The following is a 24,456-nucleotide window of genomic DNA, read 5'->3' as shown; positions in this document are numbered from 1 at the left end:
AAACACTTGGGAACTGTTCATTGTGCATGTAATATTCATATAGCAGTATGTGTAAGCACCATATGTATAAATACATGTATAAATGAATGTATAGATATGTAATGACACACGTTACTACGTGACATATGGGAACATATTATAAATCAGATACTAGTCCCTTACAAAAAAAGATAAAAGTTTTGAAACTGCAGTAAAAGTGCAGTAACTGCAGTCGACTGTGGTATTTTGGACACAGTAATTGCAGAATAACTGCAGTGTACTGCAGTTGTACTCTAGTTATACTGCACTCTAATTACTGCAGTTATACTGTACTCTGACTGCAATCTTTTATCGTAAGGGGTGCCATTATGAATTTCATTATGTAGGCCTGTAATTCCCTTAATGTGGTGTTGTTGTAATTGTATTCGGCTTCCCTTATGGGTACATTGTTACCTGGCTAGCAGTAGGTTTGCATGGTTTAAAAGGTTAGTGCCACCCTCTTCAGATAGGTAAGAATGCATAAATTAATAGATTAGTGTGGCATTATCTGCCTCCCTTTTGGGGAATGTTCAATGTGTGGGCAAAATATTTGCTTACATGCATTTACAGTGATAAGGAGGAGCTATGTAATTTACATCACTTAGCAGACGCTCTTATCCAGAGCAACTAGGGTTAAGTGCCTTGATCAAAGACACATCAACAGATTTTTCACCTTGTCGAATCAGGGATTCAAACCAGCAACCTTCCAATTACTGGCCCAACACTCTTAACCACTAGGCTACCTGCCACCATAATGCATGTCATGAATGCTTTCTAGACACGTACTCTGTCACATAATTTTATTCCTCCTTGAAGTCACTGAACTTTACTTTGCTTCACTCTTACTTGACTTTACTTTAATGAATGCACATTTATCTTCTGTAAATGTGCGATTTAGCTAAAAGGCTCATTTCCATTTGTAGTCCCTGGATTACAGATTAGGTTTTTAATTGAGGAGGAAGTGGCTATTAATCCTGCAGTCACAGGAAATGTAAGTTATTATGTGGATTATAATTAATGGATATTTTTGTAGTAGTTGATTCATTTTTTGTTAGGGAAAATCAAGTCTGACATTTCTAAATGGAAATTCTAAACTTTAGAAGCCTTTTTAAACCTCATATACACTACAAGTTTGCATTTCCTGCTGTGCAGGAAAATTCTCAGCAACAAAAGAATGATTGAATTGAGATCCTACATATGTACAGTCAATTTACCCTTCTCTTTTACCTGTTAAAACCGGTGTCCAGTATGATTTTGCCAAGAAAGCAAGCATTGAATAAATAATGCTCCTTTTCTAAGACCGATATGCAACAAAGTATGTTTTTTTTAGGTTTTGCATGATTTTGTTTTGCCATCATTGATTTAATGACCCACAAACCACGTTAATATTGATGATTGTAGGTTGTAAGAAAAGTGAAAGTTGTTCTAATTTCAAACAGTACTACCAGCTATAAGACTTCTGAAAAATTAATAAAATGGCCATCGGACTATTTACATTGACATATCCCCCCCCCCAACTACATGTAGAAATTACCTCGACTAACCTGTACCCCTGCACATTGACTCGGTACCGGTACCCCCTGTATATAGCCTCGTTACTGTTATGTAATTTTATTGTTATACTTTTTATTTTATTTTATTTTTTACTTTATCTTATTTAGTAAACATTTTCTTAACTCTATTTCTTGAACTGCATTGTTGGTTAAGGGCTTGTAAGTAAGCATTTCATGGTAAGGTCTACACCTGTTGTTTTCGGCGCACGTGACAAATACAATTTGAAGCTTGCTTATATCTGCATTGTCTGTTCCTGTTCATAAACAAACCCATTGTCAAACCCAAGAGTTCTATAAATGCCACCTTGTTTAAGTATTAATCATGCTCTTACTTTGTTTCAGTTTTTTGTTCATAGTGGAACTAACTACAGTACACTGTTTTACACTCACCTTTTACTTTTTGGATCATGAGGCGTCCGAAATAAGCAAATAAACAAACTTTAGCAATGTAGTTTTCCAATAGAACAGTGTCTTAGCCAGGCGTGGTAATAGGGGGAAAGTCACTCTGGGAACCCACCAATGTATTACCTTAAAAAGCTACATTTTACTCCCGGAAATTCACTCCCGGAACCCGGTTTCCCTGGATTTCCCCTAATTTCCACCCCTGATCTTATCAATAAATACAATAAAGATTGAGCTCAGTGATTGTCCTCACACTTTTCCCTTATGATTCTTACATGCTCCTAGCTCCTAAGAAGTGAAAAAAAGTACAATAAATCTGCATCTTTTGATTGTCAGCAATCTCTAATCAGTGTGGCGTAGTCTACTAGTCATGCCATAGCTTTGATCCTATACTAAATCCCTGGCCTTGGGACTGGGGACTGGCACCCTTTATAGTAACTATGTCTCAATCAATTCGTCAATTCAATGTCTGTTTGACGCCATACACCTGACCACCCCCATTTTCTACTTTACCCGCCCACTGCTCTGGGTTTTACCTGATCAGGTGTGTGCTTCCCCCAGACCCTTATAAAAGCCTGCCCGCTCTCCTCTCCCCAGTCAGAATCAGAGTGAGACCTGACAACACTCTGAGACTCAATACTCTCCACTCTCTCTATACAGTGAGTGCAAAGAGTATTTTATCTCTAGCCTCCATAAGGGATCACAGCAAGGAGAACAGCCATGCTAGAAGGCACCTACACTGGGTTGGTGGCTACAGCAGCCCTCCTCTGCCTGCTACATGCAGGGACCACAGCAAGGTGGGTCTCACTATCATACTGTATCTCTTGGTCTAATGTCTAGCATCTAACATACTCTTAGATACTCTCTCTCTCTATCACTTTCTCTTCTTCTCCAACACACTCCCTTCCTCCCTCCATCCATCTCCTTCGGCATAGGTATCGGCTCTCTCTGTCTCTGTCTGTCTGTCTGTCTGTCTGTCTGTGTCTCTCTTTCTCTTCTGCCCACTCTTCCCTCCCTCCCTCCTCCTCCTCTCTCTCTCTCTCTCTCTCTCTCTCTCTCTCTCTCTCTCTCTCTCTCTCTCTCTCTCTCTCTCTCTCTCTCTCTCTCTCTCTCTCTCTCTCTCTCTCTCTCTCTCTCTCTCTCTCTCTCTCTCTCTCTCTCTCTCTCTCTCTCTCTCGCTGAATCCTACTCTTTCACTTCTATGATTACTGTCTAAATCCTTATTATGTCAACATTAGTATTAATAATACAAATGCTGAACTTTTGTTTGCAACTTGTTCTCTGATGCACCATGACATCGAGGTTATGATGTTGATATATTGATTTATAGGCAAACAAAGTGTTTTACTATGATATCCATTTCTCTCCCACTGTTTTGATTTGATCCTGATGTTGTTTTTCTTCCTTCAGCATTGAAGGTGACAGTTCATCAGTTACCAGGACAGATGCAGGTGCGAAATAGTATCAAGGACAAATAATGCTAAGCATTGTTTTGCTGTTTTTTTTCTTCAAACAACACAATGATTGCTAAAGGAAAAATGGGATTTGTCAGTAGAACTAGCAACCTATTAATCAGTCTGTTTTATAGGCTACACTTGTGTGCAGTTACACGTCCTTAATTCCAGTGTCATCCACAACACCAATTTCTTGCTACAGTAACTTTGGAGAAAAACCTTTATTAAAAGCCAAAACACAGAATAGGTTATTAAAAATTGTACTTGACTATTTTACTTGACTATTCTCTCTCTCTCTCTCTCTCTCTCTCTCTCTCTCTCTCTCTCTCTCTCTCTCTCTCTCTCTCTCTCTCTCTCTCTCTCTCTCTCTCTCTCTCTCTCTCTCTCTCTCAGGGACCTGCACTGTCCACAGCAACCCCCACTACAGCACATTTGACGGGGCCAACTTCCTCTTCGTGGGCCCCTGTACCTACGTCCTGACCTGGGTGTGCTCGCCCTCTGCGCCCTCTGAGACCCCCCTGTCCCACTTCAGTGTGGAGGTGAAGAATGAGCTGAGAGGAAACTCCTCTGTGTCTGCTGTTCAGCAGGTCAAGGTGGAAGTGGAGAACCTCAGGGTCTCCCTGCACAAGAGACAAAACCACCGGGTCATGGTGAGTACCTTATAGGTTGATATTATGAAGTTTCTGCATTATAGAATGGGTTATAATCATTTATTGGTTATAATCACTTTCACATATGATTTAGGCCTTGCAAATTCCAACTGGCCATGTTAATGTTACATAATGTATCTAGACCCATAAAAATGTCCTGACTTTAGTTGTGCTTTTTGTAATTGAGTCACTGCATAATAGTGCTAAACTTAGTCACTGGGTCTAAACGTTGGATTTGAAATGGATTTGAAATGATACAATGACTATGAGGTTAAAGTGCAGACTGTCAGCTTTAATTTCAGGGTTTTTTCATATGTATTGGGTGAACCGTTTAGAAATTACATCACTTTTTGTACATAGTCCCCCCATTTTAGGGGACTAAAAGTATTGGGACAAATTCACTTACAGTATACGTGTATTAAAGTAGTAAAAAGTGTAATATTTGGTCCCATATTCATAGGACATGCAATGACTACATTAAGCTTGTGACTCTACAAATTTGTTGGATGCATTTTCTGTTTGTTTTGGTTGTGTTTCAGATTATTTTGTGCCCAATAGAAATGAATGGTAAATAATGTATTGTTCATTTTGTAGTCACTTGTATTGTAAATAAGAATAGAATATGTTTCTAAACACTTCTACATTAATGTGGATGCTACCATGATTACGGATAATCCTGAATGAATCGTGAATAATGATGAGTGAGAAAGTTACAGACGCACAAATATCATACCCCCAAGACATGCTAACCTCTCACCTTTACAATAACAGGGTTGTAGGTTGGTGGAGATCCCCATCGACTGAGGATGAGGGGTCACCATTATGTAGATGTGTAAAAATTATCCAACCATTAAGTAGAAATTATGTTGAATAATAATAAACTACATTCATCAATCTGACTCCAATATTATGTGAATTAATGCAACAGGCCCTGTGCGTCTCTGGAGGACATAGCAAGCTAGCGAATCATTGCATCACCGACTCAGTATGACTATAATGTCTAACTTGCACCGTTATGCATTTATTAAGAGACTAGATACAAATAGCTAATCCCGGCAACCAGTATTCTAGCATTAATTTATTGAGGCAAGCAGATCAGGGATGTCAAGTTCGTACCCAAGCATGTGATATGTGTATAGTGTATATAACCACTATCAATAGACCTACTAAATTATAGGCATATAGTCAATCAAAGAATTACTCTGGAAAACTAGGATTGCATTTACTCAATTCAACAATTAGAATGTATTAGTCACAAAATAATTGACACTCAAACAATTACAGTGTACATGAAATAAATGATACATTAGAGAATAACACAGAGTAAATTACTATATCCAATAGTATACTCTTCAATTCAGTATAATCTCTAAAAGAAAAAAACTTTGTGTGTCTGATACACACAGGAGCTTGGTAGCAAGTTCTCAAAGTATGAGCGAATTCACTGCCCTTTTAACCAAATTCAAGCGGGAACGCACCCCCAACCTGAATTAACATTTCTGGGCACTTTGCTAGTGCAAACAAAAGGCAGAAACAACACACCCAGATTCTAATCTAATCAACTCAATTTGAATGTTCTGACCAGACAACAGGAATGTGCCTGATAACCAGTCAACCCAACATACAATTTCAATCCAGTCACTTTAAAAATACATCAACCAGAAAACATACAATGCAGTAAGACATATCAAAATGTGCAGCTCTTTATAAGCTCTTGAAACAAATCAAACACAACAATTAAATTCACACAGTAACATTAATTTAGTCATCACACCTCTCCTGGCGTCAGTGACCCCAGGACTTCTGGGGGAACGTCTCTTCATCGAGATTGCCACAGATAAGGTTTCTCTCCCGTGAAATGCAAATTTACAGCCATTTATCCAGACAATGCCAATGACCCTCTGTAACTTTCTCACTCATCATTATTCACGATTCATTCAGGATTATCCGTAATCATTGTAGCATCAACATTAATGTAGAAGTGTTTAGAAACATATTATATTCTTATTTACAATACAAGTACCTCCAAAATGAACAATACATTATTTACCATTAATTTCTATTGGGCACAAAATAATCTGAAACACAACCAAAACAAACAGCAAATGCATCCAACAATACTTTTGGTCCCCTAAAATATACAGCCATTTATCTATGTACAAAAAGTGCTGTAATTTCTAAACAGTTCATCCGATATGGATATATATATTACCCATATACTACCCACCACTGTGACCTGTACACTCTTGTTGGCTGGTCCTCACTACATATTCATTGCCAAACCCACTGGCTCCAGGTCATCTATAAATCACTGCTAGGCAAATCCCCGCCTTATCTCATTGGTCACCATAGCAACACCCACCCGTAGTATGCGCTCCAGCAGGTATATCTCACTGGTCATCCCCAAAGCCAACACCTCCTTTGGCTGCCATTCATTCCAGTTCTCTGCTGCCAATGACTGGAACTATTTGCAAAAATCTCTGAAGCTGGAGACTCTTATCTCCCTCACTAACTTTAAGCATCAGTTGTCAGAGCACCTTACCGATCACTGCACCTGTACACAGCCCATCTGAAATTAGCCCACCCAACTACCTCATCCCCATATTGTTAATTATTTTGCTCATTTGCACCCCAGTATCTCTATTTGCACATAATCTCTTGCACATCTATCATTCCAGTGTTAATACTAAATTTGTATTATTTTGCACTATGGCCTATTTATTGCCTTACCTCCATAACTTGCTACATTTGCACACACTGTATATATATTTTCTGTTGTATTTTTGACTTTATGTTTTGTTTACCCCATATGTAACTCTGTGTTGTTGTTTTTTATCGCACTGCTTTGCTTTATCTTGGCCAGGTCGCAGTTGTAAATGAGAACTTGTTCTCAACTGGTTTACCTGGTTAAATAAAGGTGAAATAAAAATAAATAAATAAATACCCTCATAATCATTATATCATTGCAAATCCAAACTGCTGAAGTACAGAGCCAAAACAATTTTTAAAAATTGTCACTGTCCCAATTATTTTGGAGCTCACTGTATCTGCTGTTTCCATGAACTGATTATCTGAAAAAGTATTTACAATACAACAAGTTCAGATAAGTTCAAAGTTCGGTTACACAATAATGTACAATAATATGAAACCTTATCAGGTTTTTCAAAGTTTTATGGGCCATTAGGGCATTAGTATTTTGTCCCCTATTCCAAAGTATTGAACACCTTGATCCAGTAAATATTTACTACATACTACCGTAGATGTGCGAACGGCAAAGAAAGACCAAAGTCTTTCAAGCACACTAATCTGTATCATTTTTTCAGGTCAACGGCATTTGGAGGAAACTCCCTCTGAGTCTCAATGGTGGCACTGTTAACATCCGAGGCAACGCCGCTTCCGTCGTCGTGGAGACAAACTTCAACCTTTTTGTATCCTACGACGATGCCGGTGCTGTCCACATCACCGTTCCCGTATCGTACTCCGGTAAAGTCTGCGGCATGTGCGGGAACTTCAACCACCTGAGAGACGATGATTACCGCACGCCTGGCAGTTCCGAGGCCGCAGACTCTACCACATTCGGCCAGAGCAGGCAGAGCGAGGCCTGTGACTTGACCGTCGTCCCCCAAGAGTGTCCACCAACTGAGGAGGCGGAGTATGCCAGCGAGCCATACTGTGGGTCCCTGGTCTCCAGGCATGGGCCTTTTTCTGGCTGCCAGTCTGTCTTGGGAGCAGAGAGCTACTTCCGGAGCTGTGTGGCGGGGATGTGTGGAGCGGGTGGTGACCCAGAGGTGCTGTGTGAAGCCCTGCAGTCCTACTCTGATATGTGCCTCAAGGCCGGGGTGCTCGTACCAGCCTGGAGGAACTCGACTATGTGTCGTAAGTTGTTTTATGTTTTCCTATTTTGACCTTCCTGTTGTAGTAAACAGTTTGCTCTTATTAACTGGTGAAGTTAGAGACAACTTGATGATGATGATGATGATGATGATGGTGGTGGTGGTGGTGATGATGATGATGGTGGTGGTGGTGATGATGATGGTGGTGGTGATGATGATGATGGTGATGATGATGATGATGATGGTGGTGGTGATGATGATGGTGATGATGATGATGATGATGATGGTGGTGGTGTGATGATGGTGATGATGATGATGGTGGTGGTGGTGGTGGTGGTGGTGATGATGATGATGATGATGATGATGATGGTGGTGGTGGTGGTGATGATGATGGTGGTGGTTGTAATGATGATGATAGCCATCTTTTACACCATGACCAGACTTTTGTCTCATCTCTCTTTCTCTACCTCCCCCAGCCCTGGAGTGTGGTGTGAACAGCCACTACAATGCCTGTGCTAAGGGCTGCCCTGAGGTCTGCGCCAGCATGGATACCCAAGGGGCGTGTGGGAGCTGTGAGGAGAGGTGTGAGTGTGACCCAGGCTTCAAGCTCAGCGGGGGAAGTTGTGTCCCTGCAGAGGACTGCGGCTGCTGGATAAAGGGAGAACACTATGAAGTAGGGAATGGCTTTAGGTGGAGAGCAAAATATTAACACACACACACAGACAGACAGACAGAGAATGTTCATGTTCATCAATCTCTTTTCTTCACTCTTTTCTAGAGAGGAGTGACATTCATGGAAGGCGAGTGTGATCGTGTGTGCCAGTGTATGGGTGGGGACAGACTCCAGTGTGCTGCTTCCTCCTGCATGGCCGACGAGGTGTGCAAGGTCAAAGAGGGGGTCAAAGGTTGCTTTCCCTCCAGCCCGGCCACCTGCCACGTCTATGGAGACCCCCACTATATCACCTTCGACGGCAAGGCATACACCTTCCAGGGGGGCTGCAGCTACACCCTGGCCAAGACATGCGGCACACACACACCCGTCCAGTTCTCAGTGACAGGCCAGAACTGGAACCCCAAGAACGAGAGCAGTGCCAAGCTGGGCGCAGTGGTTCTGGAGACAAGGGGTCTGCATGTGAAGATGGAAAACTACAGTGCCACTGTAAGCATGAAAACTACAACATTTTGAAATAATCTTAGCATGTATTACTGACTCATTGGACTTTACCCTCCCATTAAGCCTTCCCCATTGTCCTGTATTGTCTTGGCATGACAGGTCAAATAAACTTTATGTAGACTAGTAGTACAGAATGTAACTATGCCTATACATTATATGTCTTTATTTGTATTTGTGACAGTTCAGTGTACTTTAGTGTCTACAATTTGACCAATGAGATAGTGGAGACATACATTACTCCAACAACAATTCAATTTAATTCAGTTCAGTTCTACTGTCATCTATTTTACTTGGCTCCACTCTACGTTACTCTACTCTACCCTTCCCTACTCTCCACTATAGGTGAACCATGTTTGGCAGCATCTTCCTGTTACAGTAAACGGCACATACGGCATGGTGAAGCTGTACAAGAAGAAGCAGTACACTGTCATGGAGACGACCTTTGGCCTCCGGATCCTGCTGGACGACCAGAGCAGGCTTTTCCTGCAGCTGGACGAGCGCTACAAGGGTGAGATGTGCGGCCTGTGTGGTACCTACTCCGACGACCAGGGGGATGACTTCCTGACCCCTAACAGCACCAAACCCGAGACCAACGTGGTCACATTCGCCAACAGCTGGAGAGTGAATAGTCCGGAGGACGATCGGTGAGTTGGTTGAATGTTTTGAACCATAACGGTAACGTACATGGTCATTCGGTTTGTAGTGAATGACCATATCCGGCGCATAATCTGAAGTGCGGAACCGTCATTGTATCATTAACACTATTCTATGACCATATCAACAAATCCAGTACATAACACCACTGATCTCCTCTCCTTTCCCTTCTACCCTAGCTGTGTTGCCTCCCCCCCTGCCCCCCAATCATGTGACTCCCATTTGGATGATCAGGGCTACCGGGAGTGTTCCAAGCTGCTGCGCGAAGCCTTCAAGCCCTGCCACCCCTTCGTCCACCCCACACCCTACATCGACAGCTGTGTGTCTGACCACTGTGCCTCCGGCGGGAACATGCATGTGACATGTGACTCCCTGAGGTCCTATGTGACCACCTGCCAAGTGGCCAATGTGATCCTTCCGCCCTGGTGGAACGACACCGCCTGTGGTGAGTGTGGTATGGTGGTGTTGTTTTTATAATGATGATGATGATGATGATGATGGATTGGGTTTAGAGCCAATCTTTAGGTTTTAATCTAATTTACATTTGGTTATGGACCCACTACTACGGTGAGGCTGTCCTAATATGAACACCGTACTATGATTGTATGGAGGTTGCTCACCCCATCCATCATCATACACTTTGCCTTTTGCTGTAGTCTTCAACTTTGATCCTTCATTCTTCTTTTTCCTCCCCTCCCCCCTCCTTCTCTTACTTTGCCCTTTCTCACATCCACCTGAACCTGAGGCTTGTGTAATGTGTTCCTGTGAAAACCCCTGTTGTCTGTCTTATTATTGCAGATAGTCTACCTGACCCTCCCACAATACCACCAGTTACTACACCTGACAAGGAACGTAAGAACCTTGACCACATTATTTTTTTAGCAAATTGATCAATGGCAGCATTCCCATTCCTTTGATACCAGCTAGTTCATTTGGTGACTGAGTTTTCTATGGTTCTGCCTCCTAAAGTTTGTCCTCTAGACTGCAACTTTGACAACAGCGAGTGTTGGTGGGAGCAAATTGTTCAGGACAGTTTTGATTGGAGGAGACAGAGAGGCCCAACACCCTCTGACCTCACAGGGCCAACCCAGGACCATACCACAGGAGGTGAGAGATTACATGGTTGTGACAAAAAAATGAAATTACCTACCACACCCAGATCCAATCTCAACGTTCAAATGGGCATCAGTCACTGTTTCTGAGATTGCACATTATTCAATGAATGCGTCAATACATGGTTGTAGCCTATTGACTTGTACAAACAGTGATACATAAATACCTGTCTACATACTGTAGAGGACACCATAGACACCATAGAAGCAAGCCATTTCAGAGCTAATATGCTGGGAGTCATGATGTTAAAGAGTGTCTGTGTGCATTTGTTGGTCAGGTGGCTCCTACATGTACATCGAGGGTGACGGTGTGTCCCACGGAGACTCTGCCCGTATGATGAGCCCTAAGTGCCAAAACGGGCCGGGCCAATACTGCCTGCGCTTCTGGTACCACATGTATGGACAAGCCACGGCCATGGCTCTCAATGTCTACCAGCTTGACCAGCACAACAGAAACAAAAAACTGTGGTCCAAAGCCAACAACCAGGGCTCCACATGGTATCCGGCAGAAGTGGATATTATTATTGATGGGTCATTCCAGGTAGGAGAAGGTTAACTAGAGGGTTAACTAGTGTGAAAAGATTGTGGTTTTACAAAGAGAGGGGAGATTGTTTTTCATCCAACACAAAACGTCTCTGTTTCAGATCATCATGGAGGGAATCCGAGGCTCTGACCCTCGGTCTGACGTGGCATTTGATGACGTCTCCATCCACTATGAATCATGCTCAGGTGAGCTTTTTAATTATCATAGGGACACATGCTTTATCCAATCCCTGAATGTCCGATAAGAAAACGTTCACCCTTTATGACCAATGCCATTCCTTTGCTTCATCTGGCAGGTTCTTCGATTGGTGGTATTAGTGGAACTTCAGGTCCGTCCTCAGTTGATGGAGGAGTTGCCCCACACCCAGGTACATAACATTATAGACTCATCTTCTTATGGAAGATACATTTTTCTCTATGGTACTTCAGAATAACGTATTACAATTTTAGACTCATGTTGACGTTTACAAATGTTTCTAATGTTCTCCGTTCAGTCTGCAACTTCGATTGCGCTTTCGAGCAGGACCTCTGCGGTTTTACCCAGCTAATGACTGACGTTTTTGATTGGACAAGGCACAGTGGCTCCACTCCCACTGCCATGACTGGGCCATCAGCTGACCACACAAAAGGAAGTAGGTGTTCGGAGGACGTGTTTGGCTTGGCAGTGACTGGACCCAGGTTTGAGTCCCGGTCGGTGCTACCCCCTGAATGTGCACCAATATGCTTATTGTTGGACATTGTAATGCTTTTTAATGCATTGTAATGGTTGAAAAATCTCCAAAACTCAAACAACAGACCTGAAAGTCCAAATTGGGTTGAACGACTTACCCTTAACTATTTCTTCTGCTCCATTAACCTCAATGGCTATATGGTTAGAGGTACACCCTTACATAAACAACCTGACCTGTCCCATTGCTGTTAGAACCCCTAATAAAATCTAAAGGAATATAATGTGACCCCATCTCTAATCTACTTTCACCTATAATCTGCAGGTCCATTTGGTCACTACTTGTACATCGAGGCCAACAGTGTGTCTAACGGAGACACGGCTCGCCTCCTCAGCTCTGAGTGTTCTGACCCCGGTCCTCAGTGTCTGCAGTTCTGGTACCACATGTCTGGCTCGGCCGAGACCATGGGTCTGCACGTCTACCTGCTCCAGGACCGCTACGCGGACGGGGTGTGGGGAAAGAGGAACAACCAGGGAGACTCATGGCAACAGGCTCAGGTGGATCTGATGACCACTGGACCTTTCCAGGTGAGGTAGTGGTGTGACCTTGGTCTTGGTGTAGCCCCTGGCCTTTCCCACCCTCTATGTTGTAATTTAAAGACTAGTTTGGACTAGCTCGGACTTGTGTACTACTGTTCATCCAGAGGCCCTTTTGACAAAATGTGCTTACTTTACCTGTTTGTTATATATCAGTTTGCTATTATGAATTTTTCCCCTTGGCTATTACTTTGATCTCAGATCATCTTCGAGGGCCACAGAGGCACCACTGATCAGTCCGACGTGACTATAGATGATGTATCTCTGCATCGTGGACGCTGTGCAGGTAAGGGTCACTCCCTCCATAGTTCATATTGGTCAAAAACACAACCATGTTTGGGGTCATTGTCATAATTTGGATATTCTTTTATCTCCTAGACTTGATTAAGCAACCAACAACAACAGAGAAACCTGTACGCCCTCCAGTGGACAACTCCACCAATGCACCACCACCAGCTCCAACTACTGCAAGACCTGAACCACCCACAACAGCTAGGCCAGAATCACCAACAACTGCAAGACCAGAAACACTAAGACCAACAACTGCTAGACCAGAAACACCAAGACCAACAACTGAAAGACCACAACCACCTAGACCGACAAATGAAAGACCACGACCACCTAGACCAACAACTGAAAGACCACAACCACCTAGACCAACAACTGAAAGACCACGACCACCTAGACCGACAACTGAAAGACCACGACCCCCAAGACCAACAACTGAAAGACCACAACCACCTAGACCGACAAATGAAAGACCACGACCACCTAGACCAACAACTGAAAGACCACAACCACCTAGACCAACAACTGAAAGACCACGACCACCTAGACCGACAACTGAAAGACCACGACCCCCAAGACCAACAACTGAAAGACCACGACCACCTAGACCAACAACTGAAAGATCACAACCACCTAGACCAACAACTGAAAGACCACGACCACCTAGACCAACAACTGAAAGACCACGACCCCCAAGGCCAACAACTGAAAGACCACAACCCCCAAGACCAACAACTGAAAGACCACGACCACCTAGACCAACAACTGAAAGACCACGACCCCCAAGGCCAACAACTGAAAGACCACAACCACCTAGACCAACAACTGAAAGACCACGACCCCCAAGGCCAACAACTGAAAGACCACAACCACCTAGACCAACAACTGAAAGACCACGACCACCAAGACCAACAACTGAAAGACCACGACCACCTAGACCAACAACTGAAAGACCACGACCACCAAGACCAACAACTGAAAGACCACGATCCCCAAGACTGACAACTGAAGGACCAAGACCACCTAGACCAACAACGGAAAGACCACAACTGCCCCCAACAGCAAGACCAAGTAAGTCTTTGTGTCCTTCTATAACACAAAGTTAAAATCTTCATTCATCACATAACCCTCCTTTAAAACAAGTTTTATACAATCTGTCTTTTACAAATGGAAAGACACTAAGTACAAGGGAAATGTAATCTCTGTACTTATACTTGCAGTCAGTGTGATATATATATTATATACACTCAACATCGTATTTGTTATTTGCTCTCCAGCGCCATCTTGCCCAAAGAACAGCCATTACATCCCCTGCATCTCCGCCTGCCAGCCCACCTGTAAGCACCTCCATGGCCCGCCCGACTGCCGCGCTGACGAGCCCTGCGTACAGGGTTGTGTATGTGAAGACGGCTTTGTGCTCAGACAGAGGGTGTGTGTGCCCATCCAGCAGTGTGGCTGTGTGGGCAGCAATGGCAACAGCCATCATGTGAGTAACCCAGCACAAAATGATTAACTGTTTTTATATGTAGCTACCTAGTTATATGTGTAACATGTGCAGTGTAATAACTTTAATGATGTATTTGATTTCAGTTTAAAGAGAACTGGTACACCGAGCACTGCCATCAAAAGTGTGAGTGTGATGAAGGCGATGGTCTGGGGGAGATTGACTGCGACGATGAAGATGGGTGTGATGGGGATGCCGTCTGTCTTCAGAATGAAGCTGGACAGTATTTCTGCAAGTCAACAGGTATAGGCCACACTTGATTCTCAAGGAACTGGCTTAATGGGCTGGGGAAATGTTTGCCTGCGCTACAGACGGCTATATAGGTCCGCTAATACAGGACTAGTAAAGGCCCAGTGCACTACTTTTGGGAAATACATTTCTGTTCAAAAAATTTAATATGTACTTTTTTTATTATGATTTTTAGGGGGTGCTGCAGCACCCTCAGCACCCCTACGTCCCGCGGCTATGCCTATGCACTAATGATGTCCCTACTGTTGCCTTCCAGACTTCAGCGAGTGCACTATCAATGGAGACTCAGAGTACAGAACATTTGACAACATGAAGCACGACTTTGAGGGCAGAAACTCCTACATTCTGGTCCAGACCACAGGCCTGTCCAAGAACCAGCCAGATGTCTACATCGAGGCCATCATTGAGATCGTCAACCAGGATGGTGTTGACAGTCATGGTGACAGTAGCCATGGTGACAGTAGTCATGGTGATAGCAGTGATGAGGATGACAAGCATAAAGACAGCAAGGAAAAGGACAGCAATGACAACAGCCATGACGACAGCAAAGAGAATGACAACCGTCTGCGACTCAGAGGGCTGAAGATCAGAGTCTATAACCACACAGTGGAGTTCAGAAACAACAGGAAACTTGTTGTAAGTATTCCAGACATATACAGTGGGGAGAACAAGTATTTGATACACTGCCTAATTTGCAGGTTTTCCTACTTACAAAGCATGTAGAGGTCTGTAATTTTTTATCATAGGTACACTTCAACTGTGAGAGACGGAATCTAAAACAAAAATCCAGAAAATCATATTGTATGATTTTTAAGTAATTTATTTGCATTTTATTGCATGACATAAGTATTTGATACATCAGAAAAGCAGAACTTAATATTTGGTACAGAAACCTTTGTTTGCATTTACAGAGATCATACGTTTCCTGTAGGTCTTGACCAGATTTGCACACACTGCAGCAGGGATTTTGGCCCAATCCTCCATACAGACCTTCTCCAGATCCTTCAGGTTTCGGGTCTGTCGCTGGGCAATACGTACTTTCAGCTCCCTCCAAAGATTTTCTATTGGGTTCAGGTCTGGAGACTGGCTAGGCCACTCCAGGACCTTGAGATGCTTCTTACGGAGCCACTCCTTAGTTGCCCTGGCTGTGTGTTTCGGGTCATTGTCATGCTGGAAGACCAAGCCACGACCCATCTTCAATGCTCTTACTGAGGGAAGGAGGTTGTTGGCCAAGATCTCGCGATACATGGCCCCATCCATCCTCCCCTCAATACGGTGCAGTCGTCCTGTCCCCTTTGCAGAAAAGCATCCCCAAAGAATGATGTTTCCACCTCCATGCTTCATGGTTGGGATGGTGTTCTTGGGGTTGTACTCATCCTTCTTCTTCCTCCAAACACGGCGAGTGGAGTTTAGACCAAAAAGCTCAATTTTTGTCTCATCAGACCACATGACCTTCTCCCATTCCTCCTCTGGATCATCCAGATGGTCATTGGCAAACTTCAGATGGGCCTCGACATGCGCTGGCTAGAGCAGGGGGACCTTGCGTGCGCTGCAGGCTTTTATTACACTGCACATGGTTCCAGCTCTCTTCAGGTCATTGACCAGGTCCTGCCGTGTAGTTCTGGGCTGATCCCTCACCTTCCTCATGATCATTGATGCCCCACGAGGTGAGATCTTGCATGGAGCCCCAGACCGAGGGTGATTGACCGTCATCTTGAACTTCTTCCATTTTCTAATAATTGCGCCAACAGTTGTTGCCTTCTCACCAAGCTGCTTGCCTATTGTCCTGTAGCCCATCCCAACCTTGTGCAGGTCTACAATTTTATCCCTGATGTCCTTACACAGCTCTCTGGTCTTGGCCATTGTGGAGAGGTTGGAGTCTGTTTGATTGAGTGTGTGGACAGGTGTCTTTTATACAGGTAACGAGTTCAAACAGGTGCAGTTAATACAGGTAATGAGTGGAGAACAGGAGTGCTTCTTAAAGAAAAACGGTTCTTACTGGTTGGTAGGTGATCAAATACTTATGTCATGCAATAAAATGCAAATGAATTATTTAAAAATCATACAATGTGATTTTCTGGATTTTTGTTTTCGATTCTGTCTCTCACAGTTGAAGTGTACCTATGATAAAAATTACAGACCTCTACATGCTTTGTAAGTAGGAAAACCTGCAAAATCGGCAGTGTATCAAATACTTGTTCTCCCCACTGTACGTTATGTAAAATGGCAAGTATAAGGCTATTCATAGCCTGTACTTCTCTTTATACATTATTTATAACGGCCTTTCTGGGGGTTTTCATCCTCAGCGTTTTGTAATCAGTTGCCCCATGTCATATTGAACACATCTCTGAAACATTATCTCTGTCTACGTATTATAATTGTTACAGGGTGTGTGTGCACGTGTGAGCGTGCGTGGCAGAACCATGCACAGACCTTTGGTAGGGCAAGTGTTCAAAATGAAAAAGGCAAAATAAAACAACATTTAACTTGATTTCATTTGAGTTTGTTCTGCTGCTGACATCTGCTTCTTACTAACAAGCAGTCGAATTGCCTCATTCTTTGTCCCTAACAGTGCGAGACACACGTGACAGATCTAACTCAAAAGTAGCCTCCTACCAGTATTCAAGTCTCCCCGTCTGGTGCCCGCAGCCAGTAGCCACTGCATGCAAGTCAGATGAGTGCAGTCTGGGGCGGGAGGGCGGGGAGGTGTATAATATTCTGAGATTCAAGAGTTTACGAAATTAGCTAGATTGATGTGCAATTCGTTACCTTTAAAATGTAAACGAAAAATGAAAAGAGAAAAAAAAATCCATGAGCTGCAAGGGCACTTTTTCATAGGAGGGCAAAAGGGCAGGCAATCCGGCACTGGTTGAGCCTTATCTGTGCAGTATCAGATAAATGGTTCATGACTGGCTTATAGTACACTCTGAACTTCAGAGGAATGCAGGACTAGTCATATATCATATTTTCACTTCTTCGCTTGCTCTCTCTTTCTCTCCCTCTCTCTAGGTGGATGGTAGGAGCACTCGTGCCCCTGTCTCACCAGCAGGGGGTCTGAGGATTCTGGAGCGCTCCTCACGTATCTACCTGAAGACAGACTTCGGCCTCTCTGTGGAGTTTGATGGAGACAGCAGAGCAGGTAACACCACTGTTATATTACAGCCAAAGGAGAGTTTGAATAAGTGGTATCTCACCAGTCTCTCTAATGATAGGACAGTAAGACAGCTGTACAGACAGAGTTTATTACACAATATTATCGTCATCATTGACACCTTTTTTCATAGCTTGGTGAACATGTGGTAACAAGACAACATATCACTCCAAACACATCTGTGTATGATGTGTTTTAAAATGTAATATTTACGATATGCTATAGATAATGTAATGTATGCTTTATGATATACAGTAAACTGCTTTATGATATACAGTAAACTGCTTTATGATATGCAGTAAACTGCTTTATGATATGCAGTAAACTGCTTTATGATATACAGTAAACTGCTTTATGATATACAGTAAACTGCTTTATGATATGCAGTAAACTGACATCCATGTGTTTATTTTCTGTAGAGATCATCCTGCCCCACACCTACAAGATGAGGGTGGGCGGCCTGTGTGGCAACTTTGACGGCAAGAAGAAAAACGACATGATGAAGCCCGACAGTAACCAGGCCAAGAGCATGAAGGAGTTCGGAGAGAGCTAGAGAGTGACGGAGGACGGACTGAGCATAACGTGGAGGTATGGAGTCACAGAGACCAGTACTAGATGCCACTACCATGTTATTGTCTGTGATATAATGTGTAAAGTGTAAAGTAAGGCATCCATATTAGGAACTCCCTCAGATGTCACTCCTCATTTAACTTTTTTTAGAATCTCAAGTTTCACTTTAATTATCTCTCTACCAAGCAGAGAGATTTGACTTATTGGGGAACAATGCTAGTCATTCTTATTTTTTATTGATAGTAAATGTTACATATTTAAAGAGCACCAACACCAAGACTGACTGCTCGTTCTTTGATGTTTTCAGAGGATCATCTTCCCTTCGTAACTTTGCCTATGGCCAGTGACCTGACCTCCATGCATCAAGACCATTGACTGTGTAATATTCTTCTCATAGGCAGACACTTTCCTTCCTACAATGGACGCAGTGTATTTGGAAACACTTGGTTTAAAAAAAAGCTTGGGTTTTTGTGGACTGTACGGAAAATGGGTCAATTAAGTATTCTACTTCTTCTATATGACTGTTGGTTTAAATCCTGTTGTTACTGCAGCTTATGACCCACCTGTGTGCCTTCTTAGATCTCTTACAGTAGGTTATTTGCACAGTTCACCTAATCAATGCACACAAGTTACATATTTGTGTATTACTGCTAACGTGTACTGTATATTCAAAAGCCCATATTCCCTTAGCTTTAGGCTGATGTCCAATAGTTCAGTGAATGTAATGTGCAATATTACTGTATGATAATAGAAAACTAAGTGTTTTAGCTGATGTTTCATCCCACTGAATGTAAGTTTTATTTCTTGAATTATATATCCATGATTAATATGAATTTTATGAGATCTTATAAATAATAAATAATTATTCACACTGCTCCGATTCTGTATGTGTTGAAAGCAATAGGGCAGTCGAGTTTAAATAGGGGACAACAAAAAGGCCATGGTTGTAACCCACGTGACTTGACCTAGAAAAACCCTTGGACCCTGGGTATGGTGTATTATTTATTGTCTCAATCAGTCTGGTCATGTGTGTCTCCATTGTTCTAGTCAGAGGAAATACACACCATTCCTTACATGTCAAACACTAACCAATAATGAAAAGAATGTTCTTGTTACTAAACCATTAGACGCCACTTTGACTTTTAGGGAAGCAGATACGACTGTGGTGTCAAGTCTGAGGTAATAGGATATTACCAACCTCTCTATGGAAAATATGTGTTTGTGCGCCTAGCAAACAATGGGATTACTCAATCTGTGTTTGTCTGCATACGTGTGCGTCCGTGTGTATGATTGACAGTGTATTCATTCATACCCACATAAATGAACGTTCACCACATTTGGCTGTAAGACAGTAGGATGGATGGGTCTACCGTACACATCGTGCTTCTGATGCTGTTTCTGCTTCACTATACACAGGGGACCTTGCCAACAGGTAGGGAACAAAGGGAAGGGACAGTTATTGACATACAATCTATTTACTTGTTGTTTTTCATTAGAATATTGGGTTATATTAGACATCATTTTGAAATGTTCATTGTTTGTTGATGGTTCCTCCTAAAGATCTGATGGGTGTGGGCAGAAAATATGATTTAACTTGATAGCCAATGTTGAAATTCTAAAAAGATTGATACAATGTTTAAGATACAAGGCCCAAGATACGATAATCACATATCAAAAGTGTAGTCCATTATTACATGACATAAGATAACATCGTTTTGTGTTATAACAATAATATATCACTTTTCTCTTAGTGATCAGAATAATCTGTGACCATATCTATATAATTTACTAGGCAAACATCTGGGTTTAGTCTATTTTTCATCTTCAAAATATGAGATCATAGCAAAGGTGCAAATCAGTGTAAGGAATGTTGACTAGTCTGATAAGTGAATAGCTTGATACTCGAGACCTCACGTCTAGACGGAAAAATGTCGCTATAACACTGAACTTGTTGTTGTGTGGGTTTGGTGGTGACAAGCATGTCACATCTCTTTAATATAGCTTGTGTTGTGTGGGTGTCTGTCTGGATGTTAGCCCAAATGTCAGTCAACTGCCTTACTATACAATGGGCACACACTACTAACACAAGATATGATTTAAAGGGATGTGTCATCATTTAGATTGTGTTCACTGTCTTCTCTCTTTCGTTACAGCTATCTCTCCAAACCATACGACAGCTACTCAGACTGACTACAGCCCTGTGAACGCATCCCACCCAACTACCCCTTCTACCCACACCTCTGCTCGACCCAGCGTGGCTACTTCCACCCAGGACCCCAGCAGTAGTCTGACCAGCCATGTTTCAGGCACCACAGCCAGTCCCCAAGAGGGTGACTCCACCTCTAATACCACCATCAACACCACAAGCCTACCTACCACACCAACCCAATCGACCCCATCAGAGGGTGAGTATATACCCCACTTGCCTGTTCAACAGGAGTCCCTAAGTGATATTAACGCAATAAGAAGCCCTGCAGTTTAATGATCACTTGTAAGAGGTGTTGCTAGCTTTGTACAAGGTCAAGCCTCAGCGTTCACCATTCCATTGTTTTTCAGGCAGATGCTCAGACCCTCCAGTTCTGTGTTGTTTGGGGCAGAATAGCAGCTGTAGAAGAAGAAGCTGTTTCTGTGACCAGGCCTGTGTGCTGTTTGGAGACTGCTGTCATGACTACAGGACCACCTGCACACAACGTGAGGGACAGATAGAATACTAGTCGTATCAGTACATACAAAAGCAACCAGTTGAAATTATACTTATTTCATAACATATTACATGTTTTCTCAACAGTTGGTTGTTTGAATCGTGACTTTCTAACTGCCATCATTTTCCTTGTTTTCTAAAGCGTTCACCCCTCCAAAGCCAGTCACACAAGAGCCAACAATAGTAGACAGCAATACTACACCTAAACCAACTAACACAGTAGACAGCAGTACTACACCTTCACCATCTAACACAGTAGACAGCAGTACTACACCTTCACCATCTAACACAGTAGACAGCAATACTACACCTTCACCATCTAACACAGTAGACAGCAGTATAACGACTTCACCATCTAACACAGTAGACAGCAATATTACACCTTCACCATCTAACACAATAGACAGCAATTCTAGTAGTACTACACCACCATCTAACACAGTGGACCGCAATACTACACCTTTACGATCTAACACAGTAGACAGCAGTACTATACCTTCAACACCTTCCACATTAGACAGCAATACAACACCATCACCGTCTAACACAGTAGACAGTGGTACTACACATTCACCATCTAACACAGTACACAGCAGTACTACACCTTCAGCGTCTAACACAGTAGACATCAATACTCCACCTTCACAATCAGTAGACAGCAGTACTACACATTCACCAGAAGATGGCAGCACACTAGCAGAAGTCACAATGTCCACTACTCTTGGTGAGTTTATGATGATATCCAAGAATTCTATTCTGTCAAAAAAACTATTTAGTATACCATTTTATCCAGGATAAGCACCCTGCTTCTACAAAGAGTGGCACATCTGTAAATAGTGCTCAGTCACTTACTAAAATCACTTTTCACTTTTGTTGTTTTCTAAAGCGTTCACCACGACAGAGCCAACCACAGGAGACAGCAACACTACACATTCACCAGTAGAGGGCAGTACAGTCACAAAATTCTCAGCCTTCACTAATCTGGGTTAGATTCTGAACTGTCAAACAACATCTAATCACACCTATCCCCTAGCTGTATGGACCAAGAATGAATGCAGCAGTTTCATGACAAATTGTTTATCAAAAACATGGTTTATTTCAGAACTTGGATCACCATCGACTCTTCAAGCCACACATACCGTCCCTGCTGTGTTTAACCCAGTACAGACCATTAACAGTCATCAGTCAAGTCATTCTGATGCCACAACTGGTGACACAACACCACCAGTCACAACCTTGTTCCACAATATGGATGCCACAGCTACCATCTCCAAGGAAACAACTGAGACAGACCATAGGAACATCATAACCTCTCACAAAGGTAGGCTATAGTTCCCACTGCCAAGTTGCTCAAGAATCATGGCATTATGGTAAAATTATTGATTTTGTAAAGGGCATCATTTACAGCCAAGTATGGCTGCTCATATTACATTGTGATTTTTTAAAATCAGATACCCAAACTCTGATCGCCCATTTGAGGGTCTCTATAGTTTCGGCTGGGGATATACGTAAGGAGGAGATCATTGAGGCGTTGCACAATGTAAGTGAAGCTCACAATTATCAACTCACACTTTTACACGGCTTAATGTTTCTAAAACATCACTACATAACCAGTATCAACCATTTTGAAGTAGGCTTCTAGGCTATATTATATCAACCTGTTGAGACAACAGGCAGGAGAGACTATTCCTTGCTTAATACTGCTCTTCCTCTCCAGCTTGCAGCGCAGGTCCAAGCCTTTCTACAGAGAGAGTACTGTAACGACTGCACACTGAGCATCAGAAACATCAGAGGAATATGAGACCAACATTTCATCCAAAACCATGTCTCTACACTAACCCAAAGAATATTATGAGATTCCTGGCACTAACCCTCATCCAATAACCCTAATATATCCTGGACCCCACATATAAACCTACCTCTGAATATCCACAATGCCAGTTTACACTTTTAAGCCATTTTGATTTTGGTTCAGGCTGTCCTTTTCAGAATAATTAATTATATGGCCTATTAATTGTAGCCTATATTTCTATTTAACCTTAGTTAAGAAGGTTGGTCAGTTTAGCATATGGACATATGCTATTATAGGTGGATGATTCTGTTTCGGTACTAGTCACAAGGAGGCAGTAGGCCTATAACCTTTTCATCTCTCAAATAGAAGCACAGTAAAAGAGGCCTTCCACTTTTGTATCAACACTGTCATAAATGCACTTTCATAAGTGACTTTCAAAAGATTCGTTTTTACCCCTTTTTGTCACAATAATATTTTCCATCCAAAAACACACAACAAATCTGTAATACCGCAGCTATTTCCAATTTTCATTTATTTCATGAAGTACTAGACTTTGTTTAAAAAACAAACAGGTACAGATGCCTCTAAGGGCATTATACACCTGTTGGCTACAAAACAAAAGTTATTTTGGACAATTTGTGCAACAATTGGATTGCCAACATATATATAAATATACATACACACATATATCCACACATATGTCCCTTTATATATATAAATGTTTTCGTTTTGAGGTTCATGAATTTTAGCCGTTTTTAACGAATTCAGATTGGTATACGTGTAAAAAGAAAGAAAAACTATCCGCCAGAGCAGAGCGATATTATCTTTCTGCTGCATCTTTTTTCGTTGGCGTAGCTATCACGCGAGGATAGGAGCACGGCTCAGAAATCTAATTATGATTGAGGAGGAACGAGACTCCACCGCCCCAGGGACATCGGTGTCTTTTATAACTAGCTACATAGATCATATAAGGACAGCACGGGCACGGCCTGACCCAGGATGCTGCTCCCTCTGACCCGGGAGATTCGGTTGTCCTCAAGGCCTACTCTCACCGCCTTTGACCGAGCTGTCATGAGCCGACAGTTATGTGGTACCCAAGGCTATTATGGTTAACCTTACCCCACTGAAGACACTGAACTAGGCAAAAAACCCTCGGCTCTGCCGATTAATTGTAAAACACATACATTTTTATATATTATTGCTGCATTTGCAACTTCATAGACCAAATTCAACAATAATGTTATTTTCGTTTCCACTGGAATTTCTAAACGTTCTCTGTGAACCAAGAACGCATGTCAAATGATAGGCAAAATCTGACCATGCTGAGAGGGGAGAAAATAATACGACAGGAAAGGCAATCTACTTAAGCGTATTTTAGGAAAATGTCCAGTCGGTTGCTTTGACGCGCTGGCTTCAGGCACCGCCACTATCACACAGTGGGCTAAGCGCGCACGCTTGATTTGCCTCAAATGCCACGGTGAAACGACATATGATATGAGCCTCGTGTCACGGACTCGGGAGGAGGCGATAAAGGTAGAACTGAA

General features: G+C 42.5%; 1 protein-coding gene and 1 long non-coding RNA gene across 2 annotated transcripts; both read left to right on the top strand.

Moving 5' to 3' along the window:
* Nucleotides 1-2,693: 2,693 nt before the first annotated feature.
* Nucleotides 2,694-18,402, top strand: LOC121581700 (IgGFc-binding protein-like). Its single transcript, XM_041897176.1, has 23 exons — nt 2,694-2,770; nt 3,384-3,424; nt 3,821-4,077; nt 7,401-7,953; nt 8,387-8,583; nt 8,689-9,069; nt 9,427-9,728; nt 9,918-10,183; nt 10,537-10,590; nt 10,708-10,845; nt 11,129-11,391; nt 11,495-11,579; nt 11,690-11,761; nt 11,888-12,025; nt 12,386-12,648; nt 12,859-12,943; nt 13,036-13,371; nt 14,002-14,016; nt 14,223-14,431; nt 14,536-14,692; nt 14,955-15,334; nt 17,708-17,837; nt 18,269-18,402. Exons 1-23 carry the CDS (start codon nt 2,694-2,696, stop codon nt 18,400-18,402), a joined length of 4,533 nt encoding a protein of 1,510 aa, XP_041753110.1.
* Nucleotides 18,403-22,268: 3,866 nt separating this feature from the next.
* LOC121581494 lies at nt 22,269-23,113 on the top strand. Its single transcript, XR_006003212.1, has 3 exons — nt 22,269-22,441; nt 22,572-22,660; nt 22,838-23,113. It is a non-coding gene; the product is annotated as an uncharacterized LOC121581494 (long non-coding RNA).
* Nucleotides 23,114-24,456: the final 1,343 nt, after the last annotated feature.

The sequence above is a fragment of the Coregonus clupeaformis genome, chromosome 14, assembly GCF_020615455.1.
Source record: "Coregonus clupeaformis isolate EN_2021a chromosome 14, ASM2061545v1, whole genome shotgun sequence".
Classification (NCBI taxonomy): domain Eukaryota; kingdom Metazoa; phylum Chordata; class Actinopteri; order Salmoniformes; family Salmonidae; genus Coregonus; species Coregonus clupeaformis.
Note: the sequence above shows the minus strand (reverse complement) of the source record. Positions and strands in the feature narration are given on the sequence as shown.

Excerpts from the sequence above, each read along its gene's own strand:
- LOC121581700 (XM_041897176.1), top strand. The coding sequence starts at position 2,694 with ATGCTAGAAGGCACCTACACTGGGTTGGTGGCTACAGCAGCCCTCCTC. Across the intron at positions 2,771-3,383 it reads CATGCAGGGACCACAGCAAG|CATTGAAGGTGACAGTTCAT; the intron begins GTGGGTCTCACT and ends TTCTTCCTTCAG. Across the intron at positions 15,335-17,707 it reads GAAACAACAGGAAACTTGTT|GTGGATGGTAGGAGCACTCG; the intron begins GTAAGTATTCCA and ends CCCTCTCTCTAG.